Below are 20,461 nucleotides of genomic sequence, written 5' to 3'. Positions count from 1 at the left end.
AGAAAACTATAGTGTGAACAGTAAACTGGATAAAATAATTGCAACAATGTTCAATTTACTGAAGTTGGTAAAGGAAACGTGATTGTGTAAGAGAATATCCCTGTTCTCAGAAAATCCTCACTGAAGTATTTAGTGGTAAATGATGTATGTAACTTTCCCTTGAACGATCCAGGAAAATAATGCACATCCATTTATACACATATCATAGATACTCATAGACGTTTGCTTATATGCACTTACCATAGGCACTGATTATAGACACACATACACACATATGAGTGAGAGGGAGAGGGAGGGAACGAGGGAGGGAGACAAAGTGATCGAATAATGAAATAAGGGTAAAATGTTAATGATTGAGAGTCTGGCTAAAGGGCATGTGAGTATTTTTCATACTATTTTTATTTTTGCAACTTTTATTTTTGAGACAAAGTCTCACTCTGTTGCTCAGGCCGGAGTGCAATGGCACAATCTCACTGTTTTGCTCAGAAGGGCCTAGAAGACTCCAGCCCTTCCCACCATAGGGCCCTGCCAGGAGTTTTCTCTCCATCATGTTGCGATGTGCAGTACAGAGTCCCACTGGGAATCCTTTAACTGGGAGCAGTATTTTGTTTTGCTCAGTTTCATAATGGAGAAGAGCTGTTCGCAGATGTAGGTGCTCCCGAACATGGAGAACCCGTCTCCTGGGTTCTTGAACCCGTCTCCTGGGTTCAAGTGATTCTCCTGCCTCAGCCTCCTGAGTAGCTGGGATTATAGGCGCACACTACCACGCCCGGCTAATCTTTGTGTTTTCAGAAGAGATGGGGTTTCACCATGTTACCCAGGCTGGTCTCGAACTCCTAACCTCAACTCATACACCCACCTTGGCCTCCCAAAGTGCTGGGATTACAGGTATGAGCCACGTGCTTGGCCACAACTTTTCTGTAACTATTTGAAGTAAAAAAAAAAAAAAAAAAAAAAAAAAAAAAGATAACCTATAAACCTCGACTTACTTTGTCTAACTTTTATAGACAGAGCCTATGTTATTTGCTCTGGGGTTTTCCATTTTAAACCTGACCTTTCTGGCTCTGGGGTTTTCCATTTTAAAACTGACCTTTCTGGTTCCGGGCGAAGGCAAAGACAGATAACATAGGATTATAGTATGTCAGTATGTTTTCAACTATTTCTCCTGAAACTTGGAAACATATTAGACCATGTGGGAGACCACGCAGATGGGAACAGGGAATAAATGTGTATTCATATATACTCCTCCACAAATATATATGTCTCGGGCTGGGTGTGGTGGCTCACGGCTGTAATTCCAGCACTTTGGGAGGCCAAGGCAGGCAGATCATTTGAGGTCAGGAGTTTGTGACCAGACTGGCCAACATGGTGAAACCCTATCTCTACTAAAAATACAAAAATGAGCAGGGCGTGGTGGTGGGCACCTGTAATCCCAGCTACTCGGGAGGCTGAGGCAGGGGAATCACTTGAACCTGGGAGACGGAGGCTGCAGTGAGCCCAGATCGCGCCATTGCACTGAAATCTGGGTGACAGAGTGAGACTCTGTCTCAAAAGAAACCCCAAAAACCAAAAAGCAAACATCCACGTCTCTCTCCCTATTTCTCTGTTGATTGATTTAAACTTCGAGATGCCAACTACAGTGCCTATCAGGGTGGCAGGCAGGTAATGTGAATGAATGAAACAGGCCAGGCAGAAGAAAAGTCAAGTATCAATACCACAGTAAAACTTTCTTGATTTTTACTGAGTAGTGAGGCATACAATGTCATATAAACAAGTATGGTACTGCAGATTATATTTCTGATTCAAAGTGGAAAAAAAACTGAAAAAAAAATGTTCAAGAATTCATTTTGTCGGCTGGGCACAGTGGTTCATGCTTGTAATCCCAGCACTTTGTGAGGTCGAGGCGGGTGGATCACCTGAGGTCAGGAGTTCGAGACCAGCCTGGCCAACATGATGAAACCCCGTCTCTACTAGTACAAAAATTAGCCCAGCCTGATGGCGCACGCCTGTAGTCCCAGTTACTCGGGAGGCTGAGGCAGGAGAATCGTTCGAACCCAGGAGCTGGAGGTTGCAGCGAGCTGAGATCACGCCACTGCACTCCAGCCTGGGCGACAGAGCAAGACTCCGTCTCAAAAAAGAAAAAAATAATTCATTTTGTCATCTCCTTTGGGCCTAGAAGACTCCAGCCCTTCCCACCATAGGGCCCTGCCAGGAGTTTTCTCTCCATCATGTTGCGATGTGCAGTACAGAGTCCCACTGGGAATCCTTTAACTGGGAGCAGTATTTTGTTTTGCTCAGTTTCATAATGGAGAAGAGCTGTTCGCAGATGTAGGTGCTCCCGAACATGGAGAGAACCTTTGCGCAGTGGTGCTTGTATTTCGGGTAGCTGCCCCAGAGGTACTTGTAGAATTCTGGTATTCCCACCTTGTCGTATTTCGTCTTCAGGACCGTGTTGCACTGCAGGTCGATCACCTCCATCTGGAGCTCCTCGTGCACACTGTCGATCTTCGTGGAGAACGGGGAGCTGAACAGAGCCAGCTCGCTTTCGTAGAGTTTGAAATCGGACAGCCTTTTCTGGAATTCGGCCTTGAGTTCCGCGATTTTGGGAATGTAGTTCAGGCCGTCGCTTTCATTTCTGGAAACCGATTTCAGGGTGGGAAAGTGGGCCAGATTATTCCTCGCCAAATGAGTCTCCCAGAGGCACAGTTTTGCTAGGAACGCCCGGATCAAGTCATACATCTGCGTGACGATTTGGGAGTGCCCTTGGAGAGAGATGTTCAAAGTGTTCAGGTGCATCGTCATGTCAACCAAGAAGGCCAGGTCTCGGATCCAATCTATGGAGCTCAGCTGAGGCAGGGGTTTCCCTCTGGACGACATGAAGGAGTCGATTTCTTCCAACGATTCGAAAAATCTCTTTAGCACCAGCCCGCGACTGAGCCACTTAATCTCCGTGTAGTACAGGAGGCTGCCATATTGGCTGTCCAGCTCATAGAGCAAGGTTGTGAACTCGCTGTGGTTCAGTCCCCGGGAGCATATCCAGTTCACGGAGTTCACTACCACGTCCATGACGTGGTCCATCTTCAGCTTCTGAGCACAGAGTGATTCCGGATGAATTATACAACAGAGGGACTTCAGTTCCGCACCCTTGCAGAACGTGGCCACCCTGCTCTTCAGTTTTGTGACAAGCCCGTTATTGGCATCCACCATCGCTGGGGTGCCAGTGGAGGCCACGCTTACTAATTTCGACCAGTCGATACAGAACTTTTTCAGACTCTTCTCAACACGCGAAAAGACCTCGTTTCCAGATTTTGTACCCGTCATGGGCACCGTGTCCAGAAGTTCTTCAGACACATCGAAGTTCTCATCGACGCCGCGGATGAATATGGCCAACTGGGTGGTATTATTTATATCCGTGATCTCATCGATTGCGATAGAATATGCCACAAAAGACCTGATTTTTTCACGTAACTTCTCCCATAAGTTCCCAGCCAGGTCCTCCACAGGCTGCACGGGGGATTTCTGGGTTGGACTTGCGTTTGCCAACACTTGTTTTTGCTCGGGACACTCGGTGTCTGACGAGCCTAAGAGATACTTTCTGAGCCCTTTTTTCAGCTCGTGAAGCTTCTCGTCACGCATTCTTTCCGTATACTGGTCGTAGTGCTTGCTGTGGTTGGTTTGATAGTGGCGTCTTAGGTTATATTCTTTGGACACAGACATGCTTTGTTTGCATATGAGACATGTTGGAATATTCTGTACTTCCACGAAGAAATACGCTCTCTCCCACTTTTCTTGAAACACACGGCCCTCTTGGTCTATCTTTCGTTTTCCCACTTTTGACAGAGACAGGGAGACAAAAATATTTCACTTTTCTCTTAACGTTACTATGAGGAAAACAACAGCAAATGCTTGATGAGGCACGTGAGGGAGGAAGCGGGTGGGGCGGGGTGTGATTAACAGGAGGGTGACCCACCCTGCAGAGAGGGACGGCTGACCCTCAACTCCAGCAAACTGCTGCCACGCCAGCTGTGGCCAGATGTCATCTCAAAAAAAAAAAAAAAAAAAAAGAAAGAAAGAAAAGAAAAAGAAAAAGAAAAAAAAGAAAACCAAAATATTCTATTAAAATGCTCCATTCTTCTTCCCAAATGCATCTGACTTTTTTTTTTTGAGACGGAGTTTTGCTCTGTCACCCAGACTGGAGTGCAGTGGCTCAATCTCGGCTCAATGCAACTTCCGCCTCCCCAGTTCAAGCAATTCTTCTGCCTCAGCCTCCTGAGTAGCTGGGATGACAGGCGACCACCACCATGCCCACCTAATTTTTGTATTTTTAGTAGAGATGAGGTTTCACCATGTTGTCCAGGCTGGTCTCGAACTCCTGACCTCAAGAAATCCACCCGCCTCAGCCTCCCAAAGTGCTGGGATTACAGGCGTGAGCCACTGCACCCACCCATAAAACTTTCATGAGTTTTATGAAAGGGTGCCTGGTTTTTCAATGTTGGCCACTATTCCTTTTTTTTTTTTTTTTTGGAGACAAAGTCTCACTCTGTCATCCAGGCTGGAGTGCAGTGGTGTGATAATGGCTCACTGCAGCCTGGAACTCCCTGGGCTCAGGCGATCCTCCCACCTCAGCTCCCCAGTTGCTGGGGCTACAGGCATGCACCACCACACCCAGCTATTTTTTCTTTCTTTCTTCTTCTTCTTTTTTTTTTTTTTTTTTTTGTAGAGCTGGACTCTTGCCATGTTGCCCAGGCTGGTCTGAAACTCCCGGGCTCAAGCGATCCACCCGCCTTGGCCTCCCAAAATGCGGGGATTACAGGAGCCACCATGCCTGGCCTCATCCTTATTTTTAAAAATACATGAGCCAAACAAAAGACACCTTTGATGAGGTTCAGCACATAGCTGTGCTTGTTACATCCAGTTTAAACAGGAATTATTTGATAATATGTTTGCATTTTCTTTTTAGAGACAGGGTCTTGTTTTGTCACCCAGGCTGGAATGTAGTGCTGCAATTATGGCTCTCTGCTGTCTCAAACTCCTGAGTTTAAGTGATCCTCCTGCTTCAGCCTGCCAAGTAGCTGGGGATACAGGTATGATCCACTATGTCCAGCTAATTTTTAAATTTTTTGTAGAGATGGGGGGGGGGGGTCTTGCTATGTTGCCCAGGCTGGTCTCGAACTCCTGGCCTCAAGCAATCCTCTTGCCTTGGCCTCCAAAAGTCCTGGGATTATGTGAGCATTTTAACATATTTTTTCATTTGATTCCCAAGAAAACTTTGAAATAACAGAGATGGGAATGAGCACAGACAAGGCATATGATTTTTACCTACTGTGAGTCTCAAACGACAAGGGTGACGGCCACAGAACCACACAAAACTCATACATATAAGTGTGTTCAAGTGTACAGGGGCTGCTGCTTTAGATTTAAAGAACCTGGCCACCCTTCAGGTAATCAAGGTATTTCCAGAGTACACACACATAAAAGTGCACCTTAAGAAAACGCAGGCCCTGTACAGCGGCTCATGCCTATAATTTCAGCACTTTGGGAGGCTGAGGCAGGAGGATCGCTTGAAGCCAGAAGTTCAAGGCCAGCCTGGGAAACATAGCGAGACCCTGTCTCTCCAAAAAAAAAAAAATTAGCTGGGCATGGTGGTGCTGTCCCAGCTACTCCGGAGGCAGAGGTGGGAGAATCACCTGAGGGCAGGACTTCCAGGCTGCAGTAAGCTATGATCATGCCACTGCACTCCAGCCTGGGCAACAGAGACCTTGTCTCTAAAAAACCCCAATAATAATAGCATAAATAAATAAAGCTATTATAAAAGATCAAAAAATCATTTAGCAATCAGATGCATTTGGGAAGAAGAATGGAGCATTTTAATAGAATACTTTGGTTTTCTTTTTTTTTCTTTCTTTCTTTCTTTTTTTTTTTTTTTGAGACGGAGTCTTGCTCTGTCACCAAACTGGAGTGCAGTGGCACGATCTCGGCTCACTGCAACCTCCCACTCCCTGGTTCAAGTGATTCTCCTGCCTCAGCCTCCTGAGTAGCTGGGATTACTACTCATTAGTAGTAGTAATCCCAGTGGTGGCACGCGCCACCATGCCCGGCTAATTTTTGTATTTCTAGTAGAGACAGAGTTTCATCATGTTGTACAGAAGGGTCTCCATCTCCTGACCTCGTGATCCGTCCACCTCGGCTTCCCAAAGTGCTGGGATTACAGGCGTGAGTCACCGCGCCCAGCCTACTTTGGTTTTCAAATGTTACATTAGGAGGTTCCCTGGTTGACTCACGCTCGTGAGAACACCTCTCCATATTCTACTTGACAGGATACTGATTCACTTGCAAGGGCTCCAGGGAAGATATTAAGAATATTTAACAGGGTGGGGGCGGGTAGGGAGAGGGAGAGCATCAGGAAGAATAGCTTAATGGATGCTGGACTTAATATCTAGGTGATGGGTTGATCTGTGCAGCAAACCACCATGGCACACGTTTACCTATGTTTAACAAACCTGCACATTCTACACATGTACCCTAGAACTTAAAATAAGTGTTGGGGAGGGGGGAAGAGAACATTTAAGTAGCAGAATGCCTGGGCATTGCTCAATCAGAACAGATGCTGAGCCGGGTGCAGTGGCTCACATCTGTAATCCCAGTACTTTGGGAGGCCAAGGTGGGTGGATTACTTGAGGTCAGGAGTTTGAGACCAGCCTGGCCAACATGGCTAAACTCTGTCTCTACTAAAAAATACAAAAATTAGCCGGATGTGGTGGCACACACCTGTCATCCCAGCTAATCGGAAGGCTGAGGCAGGAGAATCGATTGAACCTGGGAGGCGGAGGTTGCAGTGAGCCAAGATCGCACCACGGCACTCCAGCAAGACAGAGCAAGACTCTGTCTCAAAAAAAAAAAAAAGAACAGATGCCAGTCTCGGCACTGGAAGGGTTCTGGGGGCCCCTGCTGTGCCAGGTGGAATCCCTTTTGCTTCAGCACTGTAGGGAGGTCAAGCCAAGGTCTAGAGGTGGGGAGGTACTAGAGTGGGGCCGGGGGCCAAATAGGCACTATTTATCAAGTAACACAGAGGAGATCGGTACTGTGATCTTGAGCACAGCTGTGCGGGGGGCCTCAGGGGAGCCCCCACCACATAGCACACTTGAATAGTATGCCACATCGGCCATGCGCAGTGGCTCATGCCTGTAATCCCAGCACTTTGGGAGGTGAAGTTGGGCAGATCACTTGAGGTCAGAAGTTCGAGACCAGCCTGGTCAACATGGCAAAAAACATCTCTACTAAAAATACAAAAATTAGCCAGGCGTGGTGGCAAGTGCCTATAGTCCCAGCTACTCAGGAGGCTGAGGCAGGAGAATCGCTTGAACCTGGGAGGGGGAGGTTGCAGTGAGCTGAGATTGTGCCATTGCACTCCAGCCTGGGTGACAGAGCAAGACTCGTCTCCAGAAAAAAAAAAAAAAAAAAAGAGTGTGCCACATCACACGTCACACTCATGGTGTGATATAGATTATGCTTCTTCAGACTGTTGTATAAGAAAAAATGCCTGGTTAATCAAACTCAAGTAACAGAGTTATCTAACTTTATCACACGCAGGAAAAATAAAGCATGCATCGAAGGCCGTGTACTTGGGTCCCAGTCTCAAGGAAGCAAAGACCCTGTGGTGAGCGCCCACCCAGACGCTTGCCGTGGCCCAACATTGCCAGAACGTTCTTCTCACCATACAGAATACTCACCATTACTGAGCTCAAGCCCTGGAAGCGGCCTGAAGAGAGAGACACATTGATAAATGCAACAAGCTCATGTTTCCTCTTTTGTCCACTTAGTTTTATTATTTTTTAAATTTTTACTTATTTATTTTTTTACAGAAGAATATTTATTTATTTATTTATTTATGCAGTTTTAGTTTTTTTAAGACAGAGTCTCACTCTGTCACCCAGGCTGGAATGCAGTGGCGTGACCTCAGCTCACTGCAAGCTCCGCCTCCCAGGTTCAAATCATTCTCCTGCCTCAGCCTCCTAAGTAGCTGGGACTACCGGCGCCTGTCACCACACCCGACTCATTTTTTGTATTTTTAGTTTCACCATGTTGGCCAGGCTAGTCTTGAACTCCTGACCTCAGGATATCTATCCTCCTTGGCCTCCCAAAGTGCTGGGATTACAGGCGTGAGCCACTGCACCGAAATTTTTGTTTTTGGTTTTTTTTTTGAGACGGAGTCTCACTCCATCACCCAGGCTGGAGTGCAGTGGTGTCATCTTGGCTCACTGCAACCTCCACATTCCAGGTTCAAGTGATTCTCCTAAGTAGCTGGGAAACACCCGGCTAATGTTTATTTTTAGTAGAGATGGAGTTTCACCATGTTGGCCAGGCTGGTCTCAAACTCATGACCTCAAATGATCCACTTGCCTCGGCCTACCAGAATGCTGGGATTACAGGCCTGAGCTACCATGCTCAGCCTATTTATTTATTTTTGGAGATGGAATCTCACTCTGCTGCCCAGGCTGGAGCGCAGTGGTGCCATGTCAGCTCACTGCAACCTCCACCTCCCAGGTCAAGCGATTCTCATGCCTCAGCCTCCTGAGTAGCTGGGATTAGAGGCACCCGCCACCACACTTGGCTAATGTTTGTATTTTTAGTAGCGACGGGGTTTCACCATGTTGGCCAGGCTCGGCTCAAATTCCTGACCTCAGACGACCTGCCCACCTCAGCCTCCCAAAGTGCTGGGATTACGGGCATGAGCCACCGTGCCCGGCCCCACTTAGTTTTATTGGACAAACTTTTGCGGAGTGTTAACTCTATGCTAGGTGCTGTGTGAGCTAAAACTGGGACGGGCTGCCCGTGATCACCAAGGAACAGGGACATGGATACATCTCGAGGAAGCAGAAGATAATGAAGTCACTGCAGGAACAAACCCCCAGCCCAAGTCATGGGGCAGACATTCCTGGGCTGCCACATGCCCACCTTGGGCAAGTCAGAGTCTCCAGATTCACTCTCTTGACTCACTTACCTGATGACTGTGAATTTGATAAACTCAGCTGCCTCTAAGATCCTCCTCATGGAACTGATTTCCAGGTAGCCAGGGGCCTTGAATACCACCCCCGGGGGCATGCCGTCAATCACCACACAGCCAGGGTTGAATGTGATCTTCCTGTAGGGAACTTTCACAGGGAAATCCACGCCAATTGCTTCACCTGTGACGGGATGAGCAGCATAAAACCAGCTGAGTTTGGCTGGGCGCGGTGGCTCACACCTGTAATCCCAGCCCTCTGGGAGACTGAGGCGGGTGAATCACTTGAGGCCAGGAGTTCGAGACCAGCTATGGCTAATATGGCGAAACCCTGTCTCTACTAAAAATACAAAAATTAGTTGGGCATGGTGGCGCATGCCTGTAATCCCAGTTACACAGGAGGGACCCAGGAGGCAGAAATGGCAATTAGCCGAGATCGCCCCACTGCACTCTAGCCTGGGAGACAGAGCGAGACCCTGCCTCAAAACAAAACAAAACAACAACAACAAAAAAAAACACACGAATAAAACTAGCTGAGTTTGTTCCTTACATTTCCTGAACCAGAATTTAGAAGCATCAAATGACAATACTTATAATCAGTCATTATTATTTTCCAGTGGTACTGCGATGTGTGAATATAACGTTAACATTTTCAAATTGGCATGGGTAGTAGACAAACTCAGTTTCTCCATCCATTACCCAGGGTTATCATGGCGCCTACCTGAAAGGTTTTATGTGAGGATTAAATGATCAAACGCATGTTGAGCACAAAAAATAATACCCAAGGTGAGCACTCAGTAAAACAAAGATAGCTATTATTATTATTGTAATTAGTCAATGCTACCAAGCAAAAACTCTTCTGTAAAAGACACATTGACTAATTTTTATCATAGCTCTTTCACAAAAAGATCAATTTCTTCCTTTTTTTTTTTTTCCTGAGACAGGGTCTTGCTCTGTCACCCAGGCTGGAGTGCAATAGCGCAATCTCAGCTCACTGCAACCTCCACCTCCCAGTTTCAAGCAATTCTCGTGCCTCAGCCTCCTGAGTTGCTGGGATTACAGGCATGCACCACCACACCTGGCTAATTTTTTGTATTTTTAGTAGAGATGGGGTTTCACCATGTTGGCCAGGCTGGACTCGAACTCCTGGCCTCAAGTGATCCACCCACCTTGGCCTCCCAAAGTGCTGGGATTAAAAGCGTGAACCACTGCGCCCAGCCAAGATCAATTTCTTGCAAGATAAAGTTTTTTTTTTTTTTTTTTTACAGACCTGGGGGTCACTTTGTTGCCCAGGCTGGTCTCAAACTCCTGGGCTCAAGTGATTCTCTAGCCTTGGCCTCCTAAAGTGCTGGGATTACAGGTGTGAGCCAATGCACCTGGCCAAGTATTCTTTTAAAAAGAAGTATTTTAAGTATATGAATTCTGGATATAAAAAGATATAAAAACTTACCAAATTTTCGGCTAAAGAGGTCATTAACTTGTTCTCTTAGCTGTTTAATCTTTTCAATGCTTGATAATCTTTCCTTCTCATTATCTAAAAATAATTGAACAAATAAACAAACCAAAGTTATTCATGTATTTTCTCCCAAGAAAGCTGTTGGGAGAAATGCCTGTTAGCACCCAAGAAAGTGCTTTACCTGGATTGTTACTGAGTTTACTTTTAGCAATAATTAAGCATTTTGGAAATTTGGAAATGGAAGCCATTATAGATAATACAGAATTTTCCAAATCATAACCCTATATAAACATACTACATATTACTTTTAAGGAATATTTTCAATATCATATAAGGATGTTTACTTTCACCACCACTTTTCAGCCTTAAAATAGAAATCTTAGCCCATGAAATATGACAAGTAAAAGGAATAAGAGGTACTAGGATTAGAAGGAAAGGTATATTTTTATTTTCTTTATTTATTTTTCTTTTTTCTTTTCTTTTTTTTTTTTTTTTTTTTTTTTTGAGGCTGAGTTTTGCTCTTGTCGCCCAGGCTGGTGTACAATGGTGCAATCTTGGTTCATGGCAAACTTCTGGGTTCAAGAAATTAATTACACCCCTCCCAGATTCAAGCGATTCTTCTGCCTCAGCCTCCTAAGTAGCTGGGATTATAGGCGCCTGCCACCACACCTGGCTAAGTTTTGTATTTTTAGTAGAGACGGGGTTTCACCATGTTGGGCAGGCTAGTTTCGAACTCCTGACCTCAGGTAATCCACCTGCCTCAGCCTCCCAAAGTGCTGGGATTACAGGTGTGAGCCACTGCACCCAGTCTATTTTTCTTTGCTTTGTTTTTCAGAGACAGAGTCTCACTGTGCTGTGCAGGCTGGTCTCAAATTCCTGGGCTCAAGTGATCCTCCTGCCTCAGCCTCCCAAAGTGCTGAGATTACAGGCACATGCCACCATGCCTGGCCCTTCTTGTGTTTTTATTTTTTAGATATTTTTCAACACTTTAAAATTTTATTTACTTTTGAATAACTAAAGCAATCACATGGCTCAACACTGAAGAAGAGTAATATACAGAAACATCTCAAATGTCTCTCTCCCATCCCTATCTCAGCTGTCAGTTTCCTTCCCTGGAGGAACTATGTTATTAGATTACCTTGTATATTTCCAGATATATTTTACATACACATATTCAGAAAAGAAGATTATTATTATTATTATTATTATTATTTTGAGATGGAGTCTTGCTCTGTCGCCTGGGCTGGAGTGCAGTGGCCAGATCTCAGCTCACTGCAAGTTCCGCCTCCCGGGTTTAAGCCATTCTCCTGCCTCAGCCTCCGGAGTAGCTGGGACTACAGGCGCCCGCCACCTCGCCCAGCTAGCTTTTTGTATTTTTAGTAGAGACGGGGTTTCACCGTGTTAGCCAGGATGGTCTCGATCTCCTGACCTCGTGATCCGCCCGTCTTGGCCTCCCAAAGTGCTGGGATTACAGGCTTGAGCCACCGCGCCTGGCCATATTATTATTATTATTTATTTTTTTGAGACGGAGTCTCGCTCTGTTGCCCAGGCTAGAGTGCAGTGGTGCGATCTCGGCTCTCTGCAAGCTCCGCCTCCCGGGTTCACGCCATTCTCCTGCCTCAGTCTTCTGAGTAGTTGGGAATACAGGTGCCCGCCACCATGCCCGGCTAATTTTTTGTATTTTTAGTAGAGATGGGATTTCACCGTGTTAGCCAGGATGGTCTCGATCTCCTGACCTCGTGATTCACCCATCTCGGCCTCCCAGAGTGCTGGGATTACAGGCGTGAGCCACTGTGCTCGAAAGGAAGATTATTAATGCCGGGCAACAAAACATTTCACCTCTGCGGCCAATTCCAATTCAGCCATAGCTGGTGCTCGGTGCTGCCTGCTCTGAGATGCATTTACCAGGTAATGCCTGGGCTTGGCCACGAGAAGCAAAATATCTGATTAACAATGTCTGATACGGCCCTTTCGGCCGGAACTGCCATCTTCCAGTAATTCGCCAAAATGACGAACACAAAGGGAAAGAGGAGAGGCACCCGATATATGTTCTCTAGGCCTTTTAGAAAACATGGAGTTGTTCCTTTGGCCACGTATATGTGAATCTATAAGAAAGGTGATATTGTAGACATCAAGGGAATGGGTACTGTTCAAAAAGGAATGGCCCACAAGTGTTACCATGGCAAAACTGGGAGAGTCTACAACGTTACCCAGCATGCTGTTGGCATTGTTGTAAACAAACAAGTTAAGGGCAAGATTCTTGCCAAGAGAATTAATGTGCGTATTGAGCACATTAAGCACTCTAAGAGCCGAGATAGCTTCCTGAAACGCGTGAAGGAAAATGATCAGAAAAAGAAAGAAGCCAAAGAGAAAGGTACCTGGGTTCAACTGAAGCGCCAGCCTGCTCCACCCAGAGAAGCACACTTTGTGAGAACCAATGGGAAGGAGCCTGAGCTGCTGGAACCTATTCCCTATGAATTCATGGCATAATAGGTGTTAAAAAAAAAAAAAAAAAGACCTCTGGGCTGAAAAAAAAAAAAAAAATGTCTGATATGAGCAAGATGCTTGGTGTGTAGCAACTTGCAGCATATTTTATATTCCCAAACTGTCATTTCTTAGTTGTCAGCGTGAACTAAGTGAAAAATGACAGGTCCAAGAGACCGCCCTATGTCAAAAAAGAATTCCGACAAAAGGAAAAATGTAACATTAGTCCATACCTGGAACAGTCACTTGAACGATGTTAAGATCTTCAACACCTGCTGCAGAGTTTGTAACATTGGATGAATTTGTGTTTCCTTAAAACAGAGGTTGAAATTTAGAATTTACCAAGAATAAAGCCAATTCGCCTTTAAATATGTCGAAGTACTGCTTTGATCAGAAGCCCAGACTGATTTTTTTTTTTTTTTTTTGAGACAGGTTCTTACTCTGTCATCCAGGCTGGAGTGCAGTGGTATGATCCTAGCTCACTGCAGCCTCCACCTCCCATGGTCAAGTGATCCTCCCACCTCAGCCTTCTGAGTAGCTGGGACCACAGACATGTACCACCATGCCTGGCTAATTTTTTTTTTTTTTTGAGATTGAGTCTATCGCTCAGGCTGGAGTGCAGTGGTGCAATCTCAGCTCACTGCAACCTCTGCCTCCCAGGTTCAAGCGATTCTCAGCCTCCTGAGTAGCTGGGATTACAGGAGCCCACCACCACACTCAGCTACTATTTGTATTTTTTTAGTAGCGATGGAGTTTCACCATGTTGGTCATGCTGGTCGAGAACTCCTGACCTCAACTGACTCACCTGCCTGGGCCTCCCAAAGTGCTGGGATTACAGGTGTGAGCCACCACACCTGGCTCTAATTCTTGTATTTTTAGTAGAGACGGGGTTTCGCCGTGTTGGCCAGGCTGGTCTTGAACTCTTGGCCTCAAGGGATCCACCTACCTGGGTCTCCCAAAGTGCTGGGATTACCCAGGTGTGAGCCACCACACCCAGCTCTAATTTTTGTATTTTTAGTAGAGACGGGGTTTTGCCATGTTGGCCAGGCTGGTCTCGAACTCCTGGCCTCAAGGGATCCACCTACCTGGGTCTCCCAAAGTGCTGGGATTACCCAGGTGTGAGCCACCACACCCAGCTCTAATTTCTGGAGTGCAGTGGCCGGATCTCAGCTCACTGCAAGCTCCGCCTCCCGGGTTCACGCCATTCTCCTGCCTCAGCCTCCCGAGTAGCTGGGACTACAGGCGCCCGCCAGGTCGCCCGGCTAGTTTTTTGTATTTTTAGTAGAGACGGGGTTTCACCATGTTAGCCAGGATGGTCTTGATCTCCTGACCTCGTGATCCGCCCGTCTCGGCCTCCCAAAGTGCTGGGATTACAGGCTTGAGCCACCGCGCCCGGCCTCTAATTTTTGTATTTTTAGTAGAGACGGGGTTTTGCCATGTTGGCCAGGCTGGTCTCGAACTCCTGGCCTCAAGGGATCCACCCACCTGGGTCTCCCAAAGTGCTGGGATTACAGGTGTGAGCCACCACACCAGCCTTAAATCACACTTACAACTTCACTTCTTTTAGATACTTGCACTTAAACTGAGTTCATCAGCTGCAGGCCTGAGCGGTTACTTTTGATATCTGTCTGTCCACTCCAGTAGGAAAGGGGCTATGTCTGACTGAATCGTCCTTTCCTTTCCATTCTCCCCGCTTATGTACCCTCCACCCTTAATTCTTTCCTCACTTGAACACAGCACAGATGAGGCCCACTTGTGGGTCAGTGCAAATATGCAAGACTTAAAAAATTTTTGTTTTAATTTTTACTTTTAGAGATGGAGTCTTGCCTGTCCACGCTGGAGTGCAGAGGCATAAACACAGCTCACTTCAGCCTCAAAATCCTGGGCTCAAGCGATCCTCCCACCTCAGCCTCCCCAGTAGCTGAGACTACAGGTGTGTGCCACCATGCTTGGCTAATATTTTTGTTTGTTTGTTTTGAGGCAGGATCTCACTCCCATCATGCAGGCTGGAGTACTGTGGCACAATTATGGCTCACTGCAGCCTCGACTTCCCTGGGCTCAGGTGATTGGCCCACCTCAGCCTCCCGAATAGCTGGGACTACAGGTGTGTGCCACCATGCCCTGCTAATTTTTTGTATTTTTAGTAGAGACAGGGTTTCACTATGCCCAGGCTGGTCTCAAACTCCTGGGATCAAGTGATCTGCCCACCTCAGCCTCCCAAAATGCTGGGATTACAGGCATGAGCCACCATGCCTTGCCTAATTTTTTTTACTGTTTATTTTTTGCAGAGATGGCGTCTCACTATGTTGCCCAAGCTTATCTAGAACTCCAGGGTTCAAATGATCCTCCTGCCTTGGCCTCATAAAGTCACAAAGTGCTGGGATTACAAGCATGTACCATCATGCCTGGTTATTATTTTTATTTTCTTTCTAATTTTTTTGCACAGCTAATTATGTTGTCTACAGCACCCCAAAGTACTGGGCCCTAATGGGAATATGGGCTGCTCTATTATATATACACACATTAGAGATTTCAATCTCTTCCTCACAATTTTTTTTTTTTTTTTTTCAGATGGAATCTCGCTCTGTCACCCAGGCTGGAGTGCAGTGGTGAGATCTCGACTCACTGCAAACTCCGCCTCCCAGGTTCAAGCGATCCTCCTGCCTCAGCCTCCTGAGTAGATGGGACTCCAGATGTGTGCCACCACGCCTGGCTAATTTTGTGTTTTTAGTAGAGACGGGGTTTCACCATGTTGCCCAGGCTGGTCTCAAACTCCTGGACTCAAGCAACACACATGCCTTGGCCTCGCAAAGTGCTGGGATTACAGGCTTGAGTCACTGAGCTCAGCCATCCTACCCGCAATTAATCCTGTTAGAAAGAATGAAAATCATACTTGGCAATGGGGCGTTTGGCAACTAACCTTCGATTTTCACCTCGGCTTCAGGGTCCTCATTTGGTTCTTCTGAAGGCACCAGAGGAGTGGAATCTTGAAAAAAAAAATTCTAAAATGACATTCATTATTAAGTATTCTCCTCATATTCCAACACATTACTGCTCCTATACCAAAAACGTAGCTTATCCTGGCATTTTAAATACATTTCATATATAATAAATACAAACATAATTTTAATTTTATGAGCAATAATAATAGGATAATAAACAGTAATTGAGCCTGGCACGGTGGCTCACACCTGTAATCCCAGCACTTTTGAGAGGCCGAGGTGGGCGGATCACTTGAGGCCAGGAGTTGAAGACCAGCCTGGGCAACATGGTGAAACCCCATCTCTACTAAAAATACAAAAATTAGCCGGGAGTGGTGGCGCAAGCCTGTAATCCCAGCTACTCAGGAGGCTGAGGCAAGAGAATTGCTTCAACCTGGGAGGTGGAGGCTGCAGTGAGCTGAGGTCGCAACACTGCACTCCAGCCTGGGCGATAGGGTAAGACTCTGTCACAAAAAAAAAAAAAAAAAAAGGATCATTTTGGTAATCCATGTGTTACTATCTCTCTAAGGCAGATACACAACTAAGATTAAGGCCACAGGCCACATTGCCTGTAAATGGACAGAGATGTCCCATGCCTCTAGGTTTGGGAAGGAAATCTTTATTATTATTATTATCATTTGAGACAGTCTCACTCTGTCGCCCAGGCTGGAGTGGAATGGTATGATTTCAGCTCACTGCAGGCTCCGCCTCCTAGTTTCAATCAATTCTCGTGCCTCAGCCTCCAGAGTAGCTGGGATTACAGGTGCCTGCCACCAAACCCAGCTAATTTTTGTATTTTTAGTAGGGACAGGGTCTCACCATGTTGGCCAGGCTGGTCTTGAACTCCTGATTTCAGGTGATCTGCCCACCTCAGCCTCTCAAAGTGCTGGGATTACAGGCGTAAGCCACCATGCCCGGCCCTTTTTTTCAATTATTAATTTTATCTTGGACATACATAAACCACCTTAGGAATTTAGACTTTATTCATATGATGCTCAATATTTATATATGAATGGAGGGGAAGTATTATCAAATTTTACTTCTAATGCAAGAATTTCCTGAAATATTATTCAACTCTGTCCAAAAGTATTCTGTCATGCTATGCAAAAGACAAAACAACAAACAGCAAGTTAACTTCCATATTCAGGTGCTTTAAGTAGAATTACTCTGTGTTTTATAACATCACAGATCAGAAGTACAAGAAGAGATAGAGCCCTTATTATTATATCTTAGGACAAGAATTCAACTATTAATAGTTTTCTGAGAAGACAGGCATGCCAGGAAATCACTTTCTTTATTACATATAACTTGCATGTATAAAAGAGTATGTTCTCTGTAAAATGCTATAAATTTTCAGCTGGGCACGGTGGCTCACGCCTGTAATCCCAGCACTTTGGGAGGTAGAGGCGGACGAATCACTTGAGGTCAGGAGTTCGAGACCAGCCTGGCCAACATGGTGAAACCCCGTCTCTACTAAAAATACAAAAATTAGCTGGGCGTGGTGGCGGGTGCCTGTAATTGCAGCTACTCAGGAGGCTGAGGCACATGAATCGCTTGAACCCAGGAGGCAGAGGTTGTAGTGAGCCGAGATCGCGCCACTGCACTCCAGCCTGGGTGACAGAGTGAGGCTCCATCTCAAAAAAAAAAAAGAAAAGAAAAAGAAAAAGAGTATGTTCTTTGTAAAATACTATAAACTTTTTTAAAAGAGAGAGAGAGAATGCTGCATTTTTCTAACCTTCCATTGGTAATTCCATTTCTATTACTTCATTGCTTGTGGAAGAAGGGTGGCTTCCTGAAAGAAAAATAAATAATATAGAACAAAGGGAGAAATATAAAAATGAAAAAAGAAATCATTGAACACAATGCAAACAATTCAATACCCACACAGGAATACACTTGAAATACTTCTGCCCCTTGAAATAAAACTGGCTGCGTGCGGGGGCTCACGCCTGTAATCCCAGCACTTTGGGAGACGGAGGCAGGTGGATCACCTGAGGTCAGGAGTTCGAGACCAGCCTGGCCACCATGGTGAAACCCCGTCTCTACTAAAAGTGCAAAAATTAGCTGGGCGTGGTAGCAGGCACCTCTAGTCCCAGCTACTCAGGAGGCTGAGGCAGGAGAATCACTTGAACCCGGGAGGCAGAGGTTGTAGTGAACCGAGGTCACACCACTGCACTCCAGACTGGGCAACAAGAGCAAGACTCCACCCCCCAAAAAATATGAATAAATAAATAAACCTCAAACAAATGATCCTTTGTTTACTTTTTTATTATTTTATTTTGGAAAATTAAAATTTTCCAAATTTTAATTCAAGCAATTCAAAGCACAGAGGTCACACAGTGCAACACCCACGACCACCAGCCCATGTAACCTTGTTTCATCTGTACCCACCCCACCCCTGTGCCCACTGGGTGGGTAAAGGGAAGTCCCAGCAGTCATAGAATTCCATGTGGTAATACCGTAGAACGAATAAGTAAGACATAAGGGCCTCTCTTCCTTTTGCATTACCACAATATCATGATTACCCTCAAAATTAACAATCGCTCTTCATCCCCGTCTGATATCTAGTCATTGTTTACATTTCCCTAGTTGTCTATTTATTTATTTATTTATTTATTTTGAGACAGGGTCTCACTGTGTCACCCGGGCTAGGATGCAGTGGCGTGATCTTGGCTCACTGCAACCTCCACCTCCTGGGCTCAAGAGAGTCTCCCACCTCAGCCTCCCAGGTAGCTGGGACTATAGGCACATGCCACCATACTCGGCTAATTTTTTTTTTTTTTTTTGAGTTGGAGTCTCGCTCTGTCACCCAGACTGGAGTGCAGTGGCCGGATCTCAGCTCACTGCAAGCTCCGCCTCCCGGGTTTACGCCATTCTCCTGCCTCAGCCTCCCGAGTATCTGGGACTACAGGCACCCGCCACCTCGCCCGGCTAGTTTTTTGTATTTTTTAGTAGAGACGGGGTTTCACTGTATTAGCCAGGATGGTCTCGATCTCCTGACCTTGTGATCCGCTTGTCTCGGCCTCCCAAAGTGCTGGGATTACAGGCTTGAGCCACCGCGCCCGGCCTACTCGGCTAATTTTTAAAATTTGTTTGTACAGACAGGGTCTCCTATGTTGCCAAGGCTGATCTTGAACTCCTGAGCTCAGACAATGTGCTCACCTCGGCCTCCCAAAGCACTGGGATTAGAGGTGTGAACCACCACGCCCAGCACATAAATGTCCTTTTTTTTTTTTTAAGTTTTTATTTGGAAAATGTGTTTTATGTTTTATTTTATTATTTTATGTATTTATTTTATTTGTAGACAGTCTTACTCTGTTGCCCGGGTCGGAGTGCGGTGATATGATCAGGATTTCCTGCAGCCTGGACCTCCTGTGCTCCAACAATCCTCCCACCTCAGCCTCCTGAGTAGCTGGGACTATAGGCATACAGCACTAAACCTGGCTAATTTTTATTTCTTTCTTTATTTATTTGAGACAGAGTCTTACTCTGTCACCCAGGCTGGAGTGCAGTGGCGCAGTCTTGGCTCACTGCAACTTCTGCCTTCCAGGTTCAAGCAATTCTCCTGCTTCAACCTCCTGAGTAGCTGGGACTACAGGTGTGCGTCACCACGCCTGGCTAATTTTTGTATTTTTAGTAGAGACAGGGTTTCACCATGTTGGCCAGGCTGGTCTCCAACTCCTGACCTCAAGTGATCCACCCGCCTCGGCCTCCCAAAGTGCTGACATTACAGGCGTGAGCCACTGTGCCCAGCTAATTTATTTTAATACTTTTTTTGTAGAGATGGGGTCCCACTGTGTTGCTTAGGCTGGTCTTGAACTCCTGGGCTGAAGCAATCCACCTGTCTCAGCTTCCCAAGTGATCCCAAGGCACTTTTCCCAGTACCTGGACCGGAAACTTCAAATTTACAGAAAAGTTGCAAAAATCAAATAGTACAAGATCCATGTACCTTTTGCCCGGATCACACAATGTTAACATTTTACCCGGTTTCCTTTCATCGGGATGTCTTTCCCTCCCTCCCTCCCTCCCTCTCCTCTCCCCTCCATCTGTCATCTATACAAGTGTATATACACATACTTTTTAATATTTTTCCTGAACCATTTGAGGGAAAGTTACATACATCATAGGCCTTGATCTCTAAATAATTCAGTGACTGTTTCCTAAGAATAGGGACATTCCTTTACACAATCAGAACAACGCTTTTAAAACCAGGACATTTAGCTGCAAGACGACACCTTGATCCATTTTATCATGGGTATTGCAATTTTCTCAGCTGACTCAAATGTCCTTTAGAGCTTTTCTCTTTTCAGTACAGGATCCAGTTTAGGGCCAGGTAGTGTTTCCAGCTGTCGTGTCTTTTAAATCTCCTTTAATCAGGAATGGTTCCATAGTCTGTCTTTGTGTTTTATAACATTGACATTTTTTACGAATAGAAATCCCCTCCTTGGCTGGGCGCAGTGGCTCATGCCTGTAATCCCAGCACTCTGGGAGGCCAAGGCAGGCAGGTTGCCATCACCTGAGGTCAGGAGTTTGAGACCA

General features: G+C 45.8%; 1 protein-coding gene and 1 pseudogene across 6 annotated transcripts in view; one reads left to right on the top strand and one right to left on the bottom strand.

The window, feature by feature from the left end:
- Positions 1-437: 437 nt before the first annotated feature.
- LOC104681252 (general transcription factor II-I repeat domain-containing protein 2B) overlaps positions 438-20,461 on the bottom strand; it is a 66,661-nt gene continuing 46,637 nt past the window's right edge. For 3 of the 5 annotated variants that reach the window (XM_030932522.1, XM_010387491.2, XM_030932523.1), the window contains 7 exons: positions 17,658-17,714; positions 15,862-15,927; positions 13,175-13,252; positions 10,452-10,535; positions 9,002-9,185; positions 7,731-7,759; positions 2,035-3,830 (listed from right to left, as the gene is read on the bottom strand). In XM_030932522.1, coding sequence (XP_030788382.1) covers positions 2,227-3,830; positions 7,731-7,759; positions 9,002-9,185; positions 10,452-10,535; positions 13,175-13,252; positions 15,862-15,927; positions 17,658-17,714 — 2,102 coding nt within the window. In that variant the 3' untranslated portion in view covers positions 2,035-2,226. Of the gene's footprint in view, positions 493-546; positions 605-2,034; positions 3,831-7,730; positions 7,760-9,001; positions 9,186-10,451; positions 10,536-13,174; positions 13,253-15,861; positions 15,928-17,657; positions 17,715-20,461 lie in introns of those variants that run through there. The other 2 variants (XR_004057981.1, XM_030932524.1) reach the window with 2 other exon arrangements.
- Positions 12,420-12,947, top strand: LOC115898271 (annotated as a pseudogene). Its single transcript, XR_004057982.1, has one exon. The product of XR_004057982.1 is annotated as a 60S ribosomal protein L21 pseudogene (transcript).

This window comes from Rhinopithecus roxellana, chromosome 6 (assembly GCF_007565055.1).
Source record: "Rhinopithecus roxellana isolate Shanxi Qingling chromosome 6, ASM756505v1, whole genome shotgun sequence".
Lineage (NCBI taxonomy): Eukaryota > Metazoa > Chordata > Mammalia > Primates > Cercopithecidae > Rhinopithecus > Rhinopithecus roxellana.
The sequence above is the reverse complement of the archived record's forward strand: the minus strand, read 5'-3'. Positions and strand labels throughout refer to the sequence as shown.